The sequence below is a fragment of the Erinaceus europaeus genome, chromosome 5 (genome assembly GCF_950295315.1).
Source record: "Erinaceus europaeus chromosome 5, mEriEur2.1, whole genome shotgun sequence".
Classification (NCBI taxonomy): domain Eukaryota; kingdom Metazoa; phylum Chordata; class Mammalia; order Eulipotyphla; family Erinaceidae; genus Erinaceus; species Erinaceus europaeus.
In genome coordinates this window covers 137100638-137113951 of record NC_080166.1, presented here as the reverse complement: position 1 = coordinate 137113951, position 13314 = coordinate 137100638, and the positions used below count along the sequence as shown (strand labels likewise).

General features: G+C 51.2%; 1 protein-coding gene across 1 annotated transcript in view; it reads right to left on the bottom strand.

The window, feature by feature from the left end:
- Positions 1–13314, bottom strand: part of MYO16 (myosin XVI) — a gene marked incomplete at its 3' end in the record, with an annotated part of 147682 nt that overhangs the window by 57947 nt on the left and 76421 nt on the right. The window contains exon 2 of the mRNA XM_060191878.1: positions 6877–7149. Coding sequence (XP_060047861.1) covers positions 6877–7111 — 235 coding nt within the window. The remainder of the gene's footprint in view (positions 1–6876; positions 7150–13314) is intronic.

Here is a 13314-nt window from a genome sequence, read left to right as displayed (position 1 = left end):
TGCCTTCCAGACACCACTTTGCAGATGCTGCCATGATGCCACCCTGACCTCCCTGGGCAGACGCCCTCACCCATGTGCCCTGGAGCCTCCCCTCCCCAGAGCCCTGCTCCACTAGAGAAAGACAGACACAGGCTAGGGGTGTGGATCCACCTGCCTACACCCATGTCCAGTGGAGAAGCCATGACAGAATCCAGAACTCCCACCTTCTGCTCCCCATAGAGAATTTGGTCCAGACTCCCAGAGGGGAAAAAATGTCAGGGGAAGATGACCAGAGGGCTCTGAACCCCAACTCCATCAAGACCCAGAGAGAGAGGAGGAAAAGGAGAGGGCCATATGGAGGTACTTATGTTGTCATGAGTGGCTTGGAGGGGAAGAGCGGATTGGATCAGGAAGAAAAAGGGGGCATTTATGTCTCCATGTGGACAGATAGTTGTAGAGATGATGGCTGGCCCATGTCTGCAACCTGAGGGTAACTATAGAGGGTTGCAGAGGGGAGACAGAAGATTCAGAGGCCTGGCAGTGGGAGTGCTGTGGATGCAAAGCCCCACTGACATGTAGTTTTGTCAATCAATATTAAATCACTCATAAAACTTTTTAAAAATCTGTGCTTTCCTAGGAATTTTGCTCATGGGCCCCAGGACTGGCAGAGCCCGGCTGTCCCTGGATCCAGCTTGCTCTCTCAGGCTGATGCTGCAGGAAGCCGCTCACACTTCAGACACGGCTGGCATAGCATGGGCTGGGAGACCCCCATCATGATGTGTGAACACCAGCCAGCTTCTCCTTTGTAACACCCTGACCCCACTTTTCCACACGGCGCTAGTCCCAGAAGGGTTTGTGTGCCTTGCGTTCAAGGGCATTCCTCCTCAAGGTGGAAGGAAGGGAAGATGATTCCCACATAGGCCAGGGCTCTGCTTGGGACAGGGAGAAGAATGAAATCATATCCCAGCTTCTGAGAGTCCAGAAGGCAAGGCACTCTATGAATAAGGTCCATGTAGACAAGCGAATTCTATACCACAGCCAAACGCCTGCGCAATGCAAAAGGGCTAGGCTCTCCAGGCCGGAAAACTCTCAGCAAGCCAGAAGTGGACCTGCCCTGTGACCCTGCCATGCCTCTCCTGGGGATAGATCCTAAGGAACCCAACACACCCATCCAGAAAGATCTGTGTGCACCTGTGTTCACAGCAGCACAATGTGTAACAGCCACAACCTGGAAGCAACCCAGATGTCCAACAACAGATGTGTTGTGGTCTAGATGGACAATGGAATATTACTCAGCTGTGAAGAATGATGAAGTTCCCTTTTTCACCTCATCTTAGATGGACCTTGAAGGATTCGTGTGAAGTGAGGTCAGAAAGAGAAGGATGAAGATGGGATGATCCCACTCATAGGCAGAAGTTGAGTAATAAGAACAGAAGGGGAAACTCAAAGCAGACTGGGTTTGGTGGACTGCACCAAAGTGAAGGATTCTGAGGAAGAAGGGTAGGAAGGCTCTTGGAGGAGAACTGGAGTCCTGGTGCCTGACGGGGGAGAAGACAAAGCCCAAGCTGAAGAAGAGAGTGTTGTGCAACACCGAGCTTGGCGAGACAAGAAGCTGTCCCCAGGTACCAACAACTGTCCCGTCAGCCACAGAGCCCCCAACAAAATGATTTAAAAAATGACATTGTTCTTCATCTTAGGGAACTAGGGAGAGTCCAGAAGGAGAGATCATTTAGGCAGAGCTTGGGAGAGGTTCACAGACGCTCTGACACGGCAGCCAGGAGCAACAGCGTGGAGGCGCGAGAGGCAGGGAGCCGCCATCGGAGCCCAGAGAGAAAGGGTCTCTCCAGAACAGGTGTGGCCTCTCTCCAGAGGAGCAACTGGTCTCTGGGGCAGGACAAGTGGGGCTGCAGAGCCTTGGCCGCCTCTGCCCAGTGTGTTCTGGGGAAACCAGTGTGCCTTCCTATACGCAGAGAGCCGTGTGGACTTTCAGACAGACAACAAAGGAGATTCTGGGAGGTGCAGCCATAGAATGACAGGGATGGAGCAGCCCCCCCCCCCCCAACAACAAGTGGATGCTGTCGACCTAAACAGAACCCACCAGCAACATAAAGCATCCACAGCCTCAGCCACCAAGCTACAGATGCTGCCGTGATGCCATCCTGACCTTCCTGGACAGACACCCTCACCCATGTGTCCTGGAGCCTCCCCTCCCCACAGCCCTGCCCCACGAGGGACAGACAGACACAGGCTAGAGGTGTAGATCCACCTGCCAACACCCATGTCCAGTGGAGAAGCAACGACAGAAGCCAGAACTCCCACCTCCTGCTCCCCATAAAGAATTTGGGTCCAGGCTCCCAGAGGGATAAAGAACAGGGAAGCTTCCAGTGGAGGGGAGGGGACAGGGAACCCTGGTGGTGGGGATTGTATGGAATTGTACCACAATCTTTTCAATCATTTTTAAATCACTAATACAATTAAAAAAAATAAATACACACTAAAACCATTTATACATTTATACCTGCAACATCTCAAACCCAAATTTGAATGAGGAGAGTTTTTTCTTTCAGCAGTCTTGAGTAAATGGCTCTGAACAGTGTGAGGGCATATGGAAACACCTTTACTGTGACTAAATGAAGACCTGTCCCTGGATGTAGTTCTACAGTAGGTAAAAACTTGGGCCTGGGTGGTGGCACACCTGGCTGAGCGCACATATCACAGGGCACAAGGATCCGGGTTCGAGCCCTGTCCCCACCTGCAGGGGGAAAGCTTTGTGAGTGGTGAATCAGGGGTGCAGGTGCCTCTCTGTCTCTCTCCCTCTCTGTCTAACTAGAAGTTTCCATTAGAAGATGGATGTGTTGTGAGTGGCAGCTTGTCTATGACACCAGTGTTGGTGTAAAAGCAATGCAAGCTGTCAAACATGTTTTTTCAGTTTGATAGTAGCAAGGAAGGATTTTTTTTCTTTTTGTTTGATTGAATAATCCAAAGCTGCATTTTTTAATGTTTTTTAAAATTTGTTGGAGGGATTAGTGGTTTACAGTTCACAGTAAAATACAGTAGTAGTAGAGTGATAAAGTTGGGGAGAAAAAATGGAGAAAGAGAAAAAGGGAGAGAAGGAGAGGGGGGAGAGAGAGGAGAGAAACAGAGGGGAAGGGAGAGAAGGAGAGGGGGAAGGGAGAGGAGAGAAACAGAGGGGAAGGGAGAGAAGGAGAGGGGGAGAGAGAGGAGAGAAACAGAGGGGAAGGGAGAGAAGGAGAGGGGGAGAGAGAGGAGAGAAACAGAGGGGAAGGGAGAGAAGGAGAGGGGGAGAGAGAGGAGAGAAACAGAGGGGAAGGGAGAGAAGGAGAGGGGGAGGGAGAGGAGAGAAACAGAGGGGAAGGGAGAGAAGGAGAGGGGGAAGGGAGAGGAGAGAAACAGAGGGGAAGGGAGAGAAGGAGAGGGGGAGGGAGAGGAGAGAAACAGAGGGGAAGGGAGAGAAGGAGAGGGGGAGGGAGAGGAGAGAAACAGAGGGGAAGGGAGAGAAGGAGAGGGGGAGAGAGAGGAGAGAAACAGAGGGGAAGGGAGAGAAGGAGAGGGGGAGAGAGAGAGGAGAGAAACAGAGGGGAAGGGAGAGAAGGAGAGGGGGAGAGAGAGGAGAGAAACAGAGGGGAAGGGAGAGAAGGAGAGGGGGAGGGAGAGGAGAGAAACAGAGGGGAAGGGAGAGAAGGAGAGGGGGAGAGAGAGAGGAGAGAAACAGAGGGGAAGGGAGAGAAGGAGAGGGGGAGAGAGAGGAGAGAAACAGAGGGGAAGGGAGAGAAGGAGAGGGGGAGGGAGAGGAGAGAAACAGAGGGGAAGGGAGAGAAGGAGAGGGGGAGAGAGAGGAGAGAAACAGAGGGGAAGGGAGAGAAGTAGAGGGGGAGAGAGAGGAGAGAAACAGAGGGGAAGGGAGAGAAGGAGAGGGGGAGGGAGAGGAGAGAAACAGAGGGGAAGGGAGAGAAGGAGAGGGGGAGAGAGAGGAGAGAAACAGAGGGGAAGGGAGAGAAGGAGAGGGGGAGAGAGAGGAGAGAAACAGAGGGGAAGGGAGAGAAGGAGAGGGGGAGAGAGAGGAGAGAAACAGAGGGGAAGGGAGAGAAGGAGAGGGGGAGGGAGAGGAGAGAAACAGAGGGGAAGGGAGAGAAGGAGAGGGGGAGGGAGAGGAGAGAAACAGAGGGGAAGGGAGAGAAGGAGAGGGGGAAGGGAGAGGGAGGGGAAGTGAGAAAAAGGGAGGGGGTGGGGGAGGAGCAGGGAGAGGGAGTAGGAGAAGGGGAGGGTAGGGAGAAGGAGAGAGGGAGGAGCAGGGAGAGAGGGGGAGCGTAGAGGGAGGGGAGGGAGAAGGGGAGGGAGAGAAGAGGAGGGGGAGGGAAGGGAGAGAGACACCAGGTCAACAAAGTCTTCTTAAAAGTAGTGGGGGTCAAAGTTGAACTTGGGTTGGGCACATGGCAAATACTGAATATCTTTAAGATTTATTTTATTCATTTCATATGTGATAAAACACCTCACATGAGGGAAAGAGAGAGAAGGCAGGGTACTGCCCTGGTATATGAGGGTCTGAGGATTGAACTGGGAGCCTGGGCCAGGCAAGTATTTTTCTGTATTAGCTGACTACCCTTCAAGGTGTTCGAATACACTTAATGAAACGTGATACTCCAGTCTGGCAGTGTTAAGGGGAGCCGGGCTAGCGTGGGGTTTGCCTCTTCCCGGGCACATACTCTCTGGGTTGGAGAGAACTCGACCGGAGCCAGCCTGAGCTGCTACTCACTCAGCAACGTGAGGGAGATGACTCAGGAACAGACACGCGGTGGCGAGACAATGCAATTTCTTTATTGATCAGAGAGCGAAGGCTTTTAAAGGGCAGACCCGGAAGTCGGAAATGGAAATCGCTAGGAAAGGGGTGAAGAAAGGCAAAAGAGCTGGGGAAAGTAGGAACTTCCTTAGTAACTGTTGCGAGGGTTTTGACTGGTAGGATTAATAATACCCTTCAGGCAGGGAGGGTCTTGAGGGTAGAAAGAAGATAGATCAAAGGAATGGAATGGGTGGGGATCTTTCAGGCAAAACAATGATTATGTAGATAATAAGGGAGCAGGCCATAGTATCAGGAATGCAGGGTGCTTTGTGAGCACTGCAGAGCTCAACCGTATCCTCACAATTTCCTGACAAAGGGGTAGCCTAGCACACCGATGGACTGAGAGTCTGAGGGAGCCGGGCACCTCCATAAGGAGCCCTCAAGTGAGAGGATACTGGGCATTATAACATAACTGGCTCAAAAGGAACAAAGCCACTAGGAAAAGAACCATTAGATCAACAATTTCACAGAGGGCTGGGGAGGTAGCCTGATGGCTCTACAATGACCCTCCTGCCTGAGGCTCCAAGGTCTCAGGTTCAAATCCATCAGCCAGAGCTGAGCAGGGATCTAGGGACAGCAATGACTAGGAAGAGGAATAGCTGTGGGCTGGGGAGACAGCATGGGGGGGGGGGGTGTCTGCAAAGAACTCTCTTGCCTGAGGCTCCCAAACTCGGGTGTTCCATCCCCAGCACCACCATCCGCCAGAGCTGAGCAGGACTTTGGCTTCTCCCAACCACATTGAAAGAAGATACAACTCTTGAGAAAAGCAATTTCATAAGACTAATATGTGAGGAGATCACCTGCAGTCCGGGCAGTCTCCTTCCCAGAGACACACGCAGAAGAACGTCAGGAAATGTTTCCATGGCTCAGCTTCAGCTGGGGACTGCAGGGGCTGCCGTGAGCTCATAGGAAGAGCACGTGTGCTTACATACTCCAGACAACCGAACACATAGTGCCGGCATCCCAAGCGACTTCAGAACCCATTCCCCATCCAAATCCAACAAACTGGGGCAACAGAGCCCAGAACCTGGACGCATGAGGTCCCAAGGTCAACCCCCAGCACAGTCTGCTTCCCTCATGATAAACAGTTATAGAGACAGAGATAGATATATGGGCCCAGGAGTGCGCACCTGGTTGAGCGCACATGTCACAGTGCACAAGGACCCAGGTTTGAGCCCCAGGCTCCCCATCTGCAGGGGGGAAGCGTCACGAGGGATGAAGCAGGACTGCAGGTGTCTCTCTCTCTCTCTCCCTCTCTCTATCTCCCTTTTCCTTCTCAATGTCTGGCTGTCTATCCAATAAATAAATAGAGATAATAATTCTCAAAAGTTCTATATATTTTAAAAAGCTGGATCTACATAGATAGAGAGGGGCGACGTGGTGGCACACCTGGTTGAGCGCACACATTACAGCATTACAACGCTCAAGGACCCGGGTTCAAGCCTCCCCCCACATCCCGGTCCCCACCTGTGGGGGGAAGCTTTCTGGAGTGATGAAGCAGGGCTGCAGGTGTCTCTCTGTCTCTCTCCCTCTCTGTCACCCCTCTCCCTTTTGGTTTCTGGCTTTCTCTACCCAATAAATAAAGACAGTAATTTTAAGAGGTTAAAATGTTTTTAAAAATCGGGCTTAGATATAGACTCGGATTTAACGGAGGAGGAGGAGGGGGAGGGGGAGCGGGAGGGGGAGGGGGAGGGGAGGGGGAGGGGGAGGAGGAGGAGGAGAAGAAGGAGGAGGAAGAGGTGGAGGAGGAAGAGGAGGAGGAGGAGGAGGTGGTGGTGGAGGAGGAGGAGAAGGAGGAGGAAGAGGAGGAGGAGGAAGAGGAGGAGGAGGAGACGGAGGAGGAGGAGGGAGGAGGAGGAGGAGGAGGAGAAGGAGGAGGAGGAGGAGGAGGAGGAGGCGGCGGCGGCGGAGGAGGAGGAGGAGGAGGAGGAGGAGGAGGAGGAGGAGGAGGAGGAGGAGGAGGAGGAGGAGGAGGAGGAGGAGGAGGAGGAGGAGTATTGGCCGCCTGGAGCCCTCCCCACTGTGCGTCCCTGCCCTACCTTCCTTGTTGTCCTGGCGGGCGATGGCGTCCTGCAGCATGTCAGCCAGGTGGAAGCGGACCTTGAGGGTCTGGCCAGGCCTGAGCGAGCGCGGGGCGCCGTCCGGGTCCTGCTGCCTCTGCTGAGCCTTCTCCCGCTCGTAGTAGCCCCGGACCTGGGCTCCCCGCATCCGCCTTACCAGCCGCTGCCGCTGGCCCAGGGGGAGCGACTCCAGCAGGCCCTGGTCAATTTCCATCTCATGGGACCGGAAAACATTACAGAGCTGGAAGCAGCCTGCGGGGAAGGCAGAGGGTCCGTGAGCAGCCTGGGCAGCCCACCTGGTCCCGCAGAGCTCACCCGGCTCAGGGCAGGGCCCCCCCTCTGCCCCCCCTTCACACCAGGCAGAGAACGTGTCACCAGGCGCAAGGACCCAGGTTCCAGCCTTTGCTCCCCACCTGCGGGGGGGGGGGGGGGGGGATGGTGGCTTCACAAATGGCGAAGCAGGGCTGCAGGTGTCCTTCTGCTCTCTCCCTCTCTGTCTCTCTCCTCTCTTAATTTCTCTCTGTCCTGACATATTATTTTAAACAAATGAAAGAAAAATACAGAAAGAGGGGCACCAGGTTGAGCGCACACGTTACAGTGTGCAAGGACCCAGGTTCAAGCCCCCAGCCCCCACCTGCAGGGGGAAACTTCACAGTGGTGAAGCAGGGCTGCAGGTGTCTCTGTCTCTGTCTCTCTCTCCCCTCTACGTCCCCTCCCCTTTCAACTTCTCTATGTCTCTGCGAAATAAAAAGTAAATAAATAATGAGATTAAAATATATTTAGGGGCCAGGCAGGGGTGCACCTGCTTAAGCACACACATTATAGTTCATAAACTCACAGGTTTCAGCCCTGGTTCCCAGCTGAAGGGGGGAAGCTTCACAGGCAGTGAAGCAGGGCTGCAGGTGTCTCTCTCCCTCTCTATCTCACCTCCCCTCTCAACTTCTCTCTGTCTCTATCCTACAATAAATAAATAAATAAGATTAAAATCGATTTAGGGGGTCAGGCAGTGGCACACCTGGCTAAAAGCTCACAGTACAATGTGCAAGAACCCAGGTTCAAGCCCCGGTCCCCACCTGCAGGAGGAAAGGCTTCACGAGCAGTGAAGCAGGGCTGCAGGTGTTTCTCTGCCTCTTTCCCTTTCTATCGCCCCCTTGCCTCTCAATTTCTCTCTGTTTCTCACCAACAGTAAGTAAATAAACATTAATTTTTTTTATTCTGCAACTCAAAGTCAGATAGCTGTGGTCTTGGACTAATTGCTACAGTAATTAAGGGGCTGAGCTCTCTGCCCTGAATTGACTCATAGCATTTGACGCTTTCTCGTCCACCCTACACATCCTTAAGACGCCCGCATTTTACTTGGATCAACAATGGTAGAGAATGTTCCATCCTCCAAAGGGAGGCTGGACAACATATTCTATGCTACACCTGAGGAAGATGAGTCTTGATATTGGGGCAGCTTGGAATGTTCCTACTCATGACCACAGAATGTGAGCTCAGATCTACAGGGATGCAGAGGTCACATAGGATCCTAAGCTGAATATGGGCCCCAGATCACATCAAATCGATGGGGTTTAGAGTCAACAATATTTATACCCCTTCCCCATATTAGGGAGCTACTCTCTTCCCTGATCCAGCTTTCTGGTCCTTTTTCCAGCCATGACAACATCTCCCCAGACAATAATTAGGATCCACCTGCATATCAGATTTCAGGCTCAGGGAAAAAAAAAAAACTAGTATAGCCACAGGCCCTTTGGAATATAACTAAAATATGCCTACTAGCTATCTACAAAACAAAGACACCCCCCCCACACACACACAACTCTTCATCTGCACTATTTCGACCTTTAGGTTCATGATTAGTCAACAATTTGTTTGGCTTTGTATGTTAACCCTCTTTTCAGCCACCAGGTTCCAGATGTCAGCGTGATGCAGACCAGACTTCCCTGGACAGACAACCCCACCAATGTGTCCTGGAGCTCCGCTTCCCCAGAGCCCTGCCCCACTAGGGAAAGAGAGAGACAGGCTGGGAGTATGGATCCACCTGTCAACGCCCATATTCAGCGGGGAAGCAATTACAGAAGCCAGACCTTCCACCTTCTGCACCCCACAATGACCCTGGGTCCACTCCCAGAGGGATAAAGAATAGAAAAGCTGTCAGGGGAGGGGATGGGAGACAGAGATCTGGTGGTGGGAATTGTGTGGAGTTGTACCCTTCTTATCCTATGGTTCTGTTAGTGTTTCCTTTTTATAAATAAAATAAAATAAAATGAAAAAAAGATACCCGCATTTTCATAAAACTCTCATCCAAGTGATCTCTGAAGCCTCCTTAAGCCACTCATTCCAAGTCTCCTCCTGCTGACCTCTGCATAGGGGCCACAGCAGGCCCTGAACCCGCGACTAGTGCTCCATTCCGGGTTCAGCAAGAAACACAAGCAGACCACCACTCACAGACAGGGAGGAGCTTCTCAGCTGCCTCCGTCTCCCTGACTATTCATGTTGGAGGCCAGGACGCACTGCATCCTGATCTCGGCACTGTCAAGAGCCATTCTCTGCTTGATAGAAGATAAGCTTTGAAACAATGAAAGTCCTCGAGATAAGTTTCTATTTCCCCGCAGGTAGGCCATTTACCAGAAAACAAGTGACACACCACAGTTATAGTTAATAGACATAGTTTCGGCTATGTATGTTGCAAGGGGCATTCCACCCTGATAATTGCTCCCCCCCCTCCTCCTCCTCTTGCACTCCCCCTTCCCCAAAGCCTTATAATGCCTGTGAACACAATACAATTTGGCAGCTTGATCAGAATCCTGTCTTGCTGTCACTCTTTGTGTCTCCTGTCCCTTTCGTTCCAGGTCCCAGGGTTCCTAGCCCCTGTTCTTGCCCCGCTGGCCTGGGCAGGCACCACAGCCAACAAACTCATCAGGAAGAACAATACCGGTGTGAATAAAGTCTTGAATGAATAATTGGCAAGGAAATCATTTGCTCCTCAGAAACATAGGCAACCTAGAAGGTTCCAGCTGTGACCATGGACTGTGAGCTCACCCTGACAGGGACTCAGAGGTCACACAGGCTCCTGTGCTGAATATGAACAGGCTCTGGGGCAGATGGATGGGGTTGAAAGTTAATGGTATTTTTATACTTTTCCCATATTTGGGAGCTGCTTTCTGCCCTGACCCAGTTTTCTAGTCCTGTTCCCAACTCTGACACCACCTTCCCCGACAATATTTTTGGCCCACCTGCATGTTAGCTATCTGGCTCAGGCAAAAATTATTAAAGTCATGGGCCCCTTGGAATATACCTAAAATAGACTTCCTAGCTACTTCCCATATGAAGACCCCAAATTTCACCTGCTCTTTTCTTACCTTTAGGTTCCTGATTGTTAAACAATTTGCTCTGCTTTATACCTTTCAGCCACCAAGTCGCAGATGCTACCATGATGCCATCCTGACCTCCCTGGACAGACACCCTCACCCGTGTGTCCTGGAGCCTCCCCTCCCCAGAGCCCTGCCCCACTAGGGACAGACAGACACAGGCTGGGGGTGTGGATCCACTTGCCAACACCCATGTCCAGTGGAGAAGCAATGACAGAAGCCAGAACTCCCACCTTCTGCTCCCCATAGAGAATTTGGCTCCAGGCTCCCAGAGGGATAAAGAACAGGGAAGCTTCCAATGGAGGGGATGGGACAGGGAGCTCTGGTGGTGGGAACTGTGTGGAATTTTGCCTCTGTGATCTTACCATATTGCTCATCGTTATGAAATCACTAGTAAAAGAAGACAATGCGTTTGTCCTTGAGTTTTTGCTTTGATAGCAACACCTTCACTCCTTTTCACTTAAAGTATGTAAATAATTTCCCATCTGATTTTTTTTTTTCTGCATCCCAGGAATTATTTGGAAGTGTATTTCTGAATGTCCCAATTGCATCCACAGTTGACTTGCTTATTTCTGGGCTTTTTAAGTCCAGTCTCATCAGCATGTAGTGAGGGCATGGCATCCACAGGGAGCCCTTCTGAAATACATGCGGCATAGTTCGGCCAATTGTTGGGACTCTCTCATGTGAGTCTCATCTCAGATGGATAATCACCATGGACTCGGCCCAGAGTTCTATGCATCTTTTAATTCAGGAACACTGGTTGGTGCTGTGAAAATCTAGCTTATTTGAAACTTGTGTCTGTTTGATCAATCAGAGAACAAGGCAGATATGGGCTTAAAAGTAGGGTGATTCCACAGCTGAGGCCCGGGGCTTGATGCTAACTGCCATGAATAAGCCAGTCACAGAAAGCACCCTCCCTTGGATCTCAGTTGCTAAAATGTGTGAACAGTTGGCAAGTTCACAGAAACAGAGAGCAGGGCCTGGGCGTGAGGGGAGCCAAGGAGCTTCAGGCCCAAAGTCAGAAAGTTCTACAGACCTTGTCCTGGGCCCTCAAATTAACATGGTGAACTGTATTTCATCTGTTTTACAACACAATAAAAATGAAAAGGTAAGGACTATGCCACAGAAGGTAAACACAATTTACGCTACTCTGGGGGGGGGGGGAGAAGGGTACCACTCTACTATGCAGAGCTGGGGGGAGACCCCATAGTTTCCTTCATACAACTCATGCACTCCTTAGTTGAACCATATCCTAAGCCCCACAAGAGTTTAAAGACACACCTGCTTGAGCACACATATTACAATGCCAAGGACCCAGGTTCAAGCCCCCGGCCCCCATCTATAGGGGGAGTGCTCAGCGAATGGTGAAGCAGGGCTGTGGGGGTCTCTCTGTCTCTCTTCTGCTTGACCTCCCCACCCTCTCAATTTCAGGTTGTGTCTATCCAATAAATAAGGTAACAAAAAATTTAGGAAAGCATACATACATAGCATAATTCGTTAAAACATAGAGATAAGGGAGTCAAGTTGGGCAGCAGCGCAGCAGGTTAAGCACACATGGCGCAAAGCACAAGGACCGGCATAAGGATCCAGGTTCGAGTCCCCGGCTCCCCACCTGCAGGGGAGTCGCTTCCCAGGCGGTGAAGCAGGTCTGCGGGTGTCTGTCTTTCTCTCCCCCTCTCTGTCTTCCCCTCCTCTCTCCATTTCTCTCTGTCCTGTCCAACAATGACGACATCAATAACAACAATAATAACCACAATAGTGTTAAACAACAAGGGCAACAAAAGGGAAAATAAATAAATAAATATAAAAATAATAAAATAAAAAATGTAGAGACAAGCTTACTGTAATGCACAAAATATGTCTTCTGTGAACCCAAATGTCCAACAACAGATGAGTGGCTAAGAAAGTTGTGAGAGACAGAGAGACGCCGAGAGAGAAAGAGACAGAGAGAGTAAGTAGCTGTGAGGACGGACGGCACTGACTGAATTGCTGCAGGTCCGGACGGCACTGGGGACGTGAAGGGGTCACGGCATCAGGGACCAGGACGGGAAGGGAAGAGCAGTGGGCAGTCTCGTTCCTGAGCAGGCCTTGGGCAACAGAGAGAGAAGCTTTGATTAGCTGTGGTGTGTGGCGAGACTCGAGGAGCGAGGGGTGGCTGAGGGCACCCTACGGCAGGGGGAGGGAGGAGAGAGGCTGCAGCAGAGGGGAAGCTGGGCCCTGGACCACAACCTGATCCGCCTGTAGTCAGCGGCCTGGAAATGTCTATGAAACTGCAAATGCTGTGAGGCACTTGTCCAGAAAGGAAATTAGCAGGCTTGCGCACAGGCCTCTCCCTCTCCCTCTCCCTCTCTCTCTCTCTTTCTCTCCCTCTTCCTCTCTCCCTCTCTCTCTTCCTCTCTTCCTCTCCCTCTCTCTCTCTCTCTCTCTCCCCTTTCTCCTCTCTCACTTCTCTCTCCCTTCTCTGTCTCTCTTCCCTTTGTCTCTCTCCCCTTTGTCTTTCCCGCTCCTCTTCTCTCTTTCCCTCTCCCTCTTACCCTCTCTCTTTCTCCTATCTCCCCCCTCTCTCCTTTCTCTCCCCTTTCTTTCTCCCCTTTCTCTCTCTCCCCCTTTCTCTCTCTCTTCCCTTTGTCTCTCTCCCCTTTCTCTCTCCTCTTTCTCTTTCCCTCTCCTCTCCTCTCCTCTCCTCTCTTCAATCTCTCTCTCTCTCTCTCCCTTAGAAGCAGCTTTATTCTCAGAATGAATTCTTACACTGTGAATACAGGTGTTTTTTTTTCTTTCTGCCATCCATACAGTGACAATGGAACAAAGGATCAGTGAGGATTTTTCAAAGACAAGAGTAGAATCAATTACAACATTTTCCCCCAGAGCCTTAAAAAAAAAAAAAAAAACACCTCTTAAGCACTGAAGAAGGCTGGATCTTAACACCCCGGTCATTAAGTGTAAGATCCACACCCCCATTTGCTGAACTAGAAATAGCTTCAAGAAATTACATTTTAGACAGAAATAGATGCTGTGCCTTCAAATACTGGGGGGGGGGGGGGGTCCC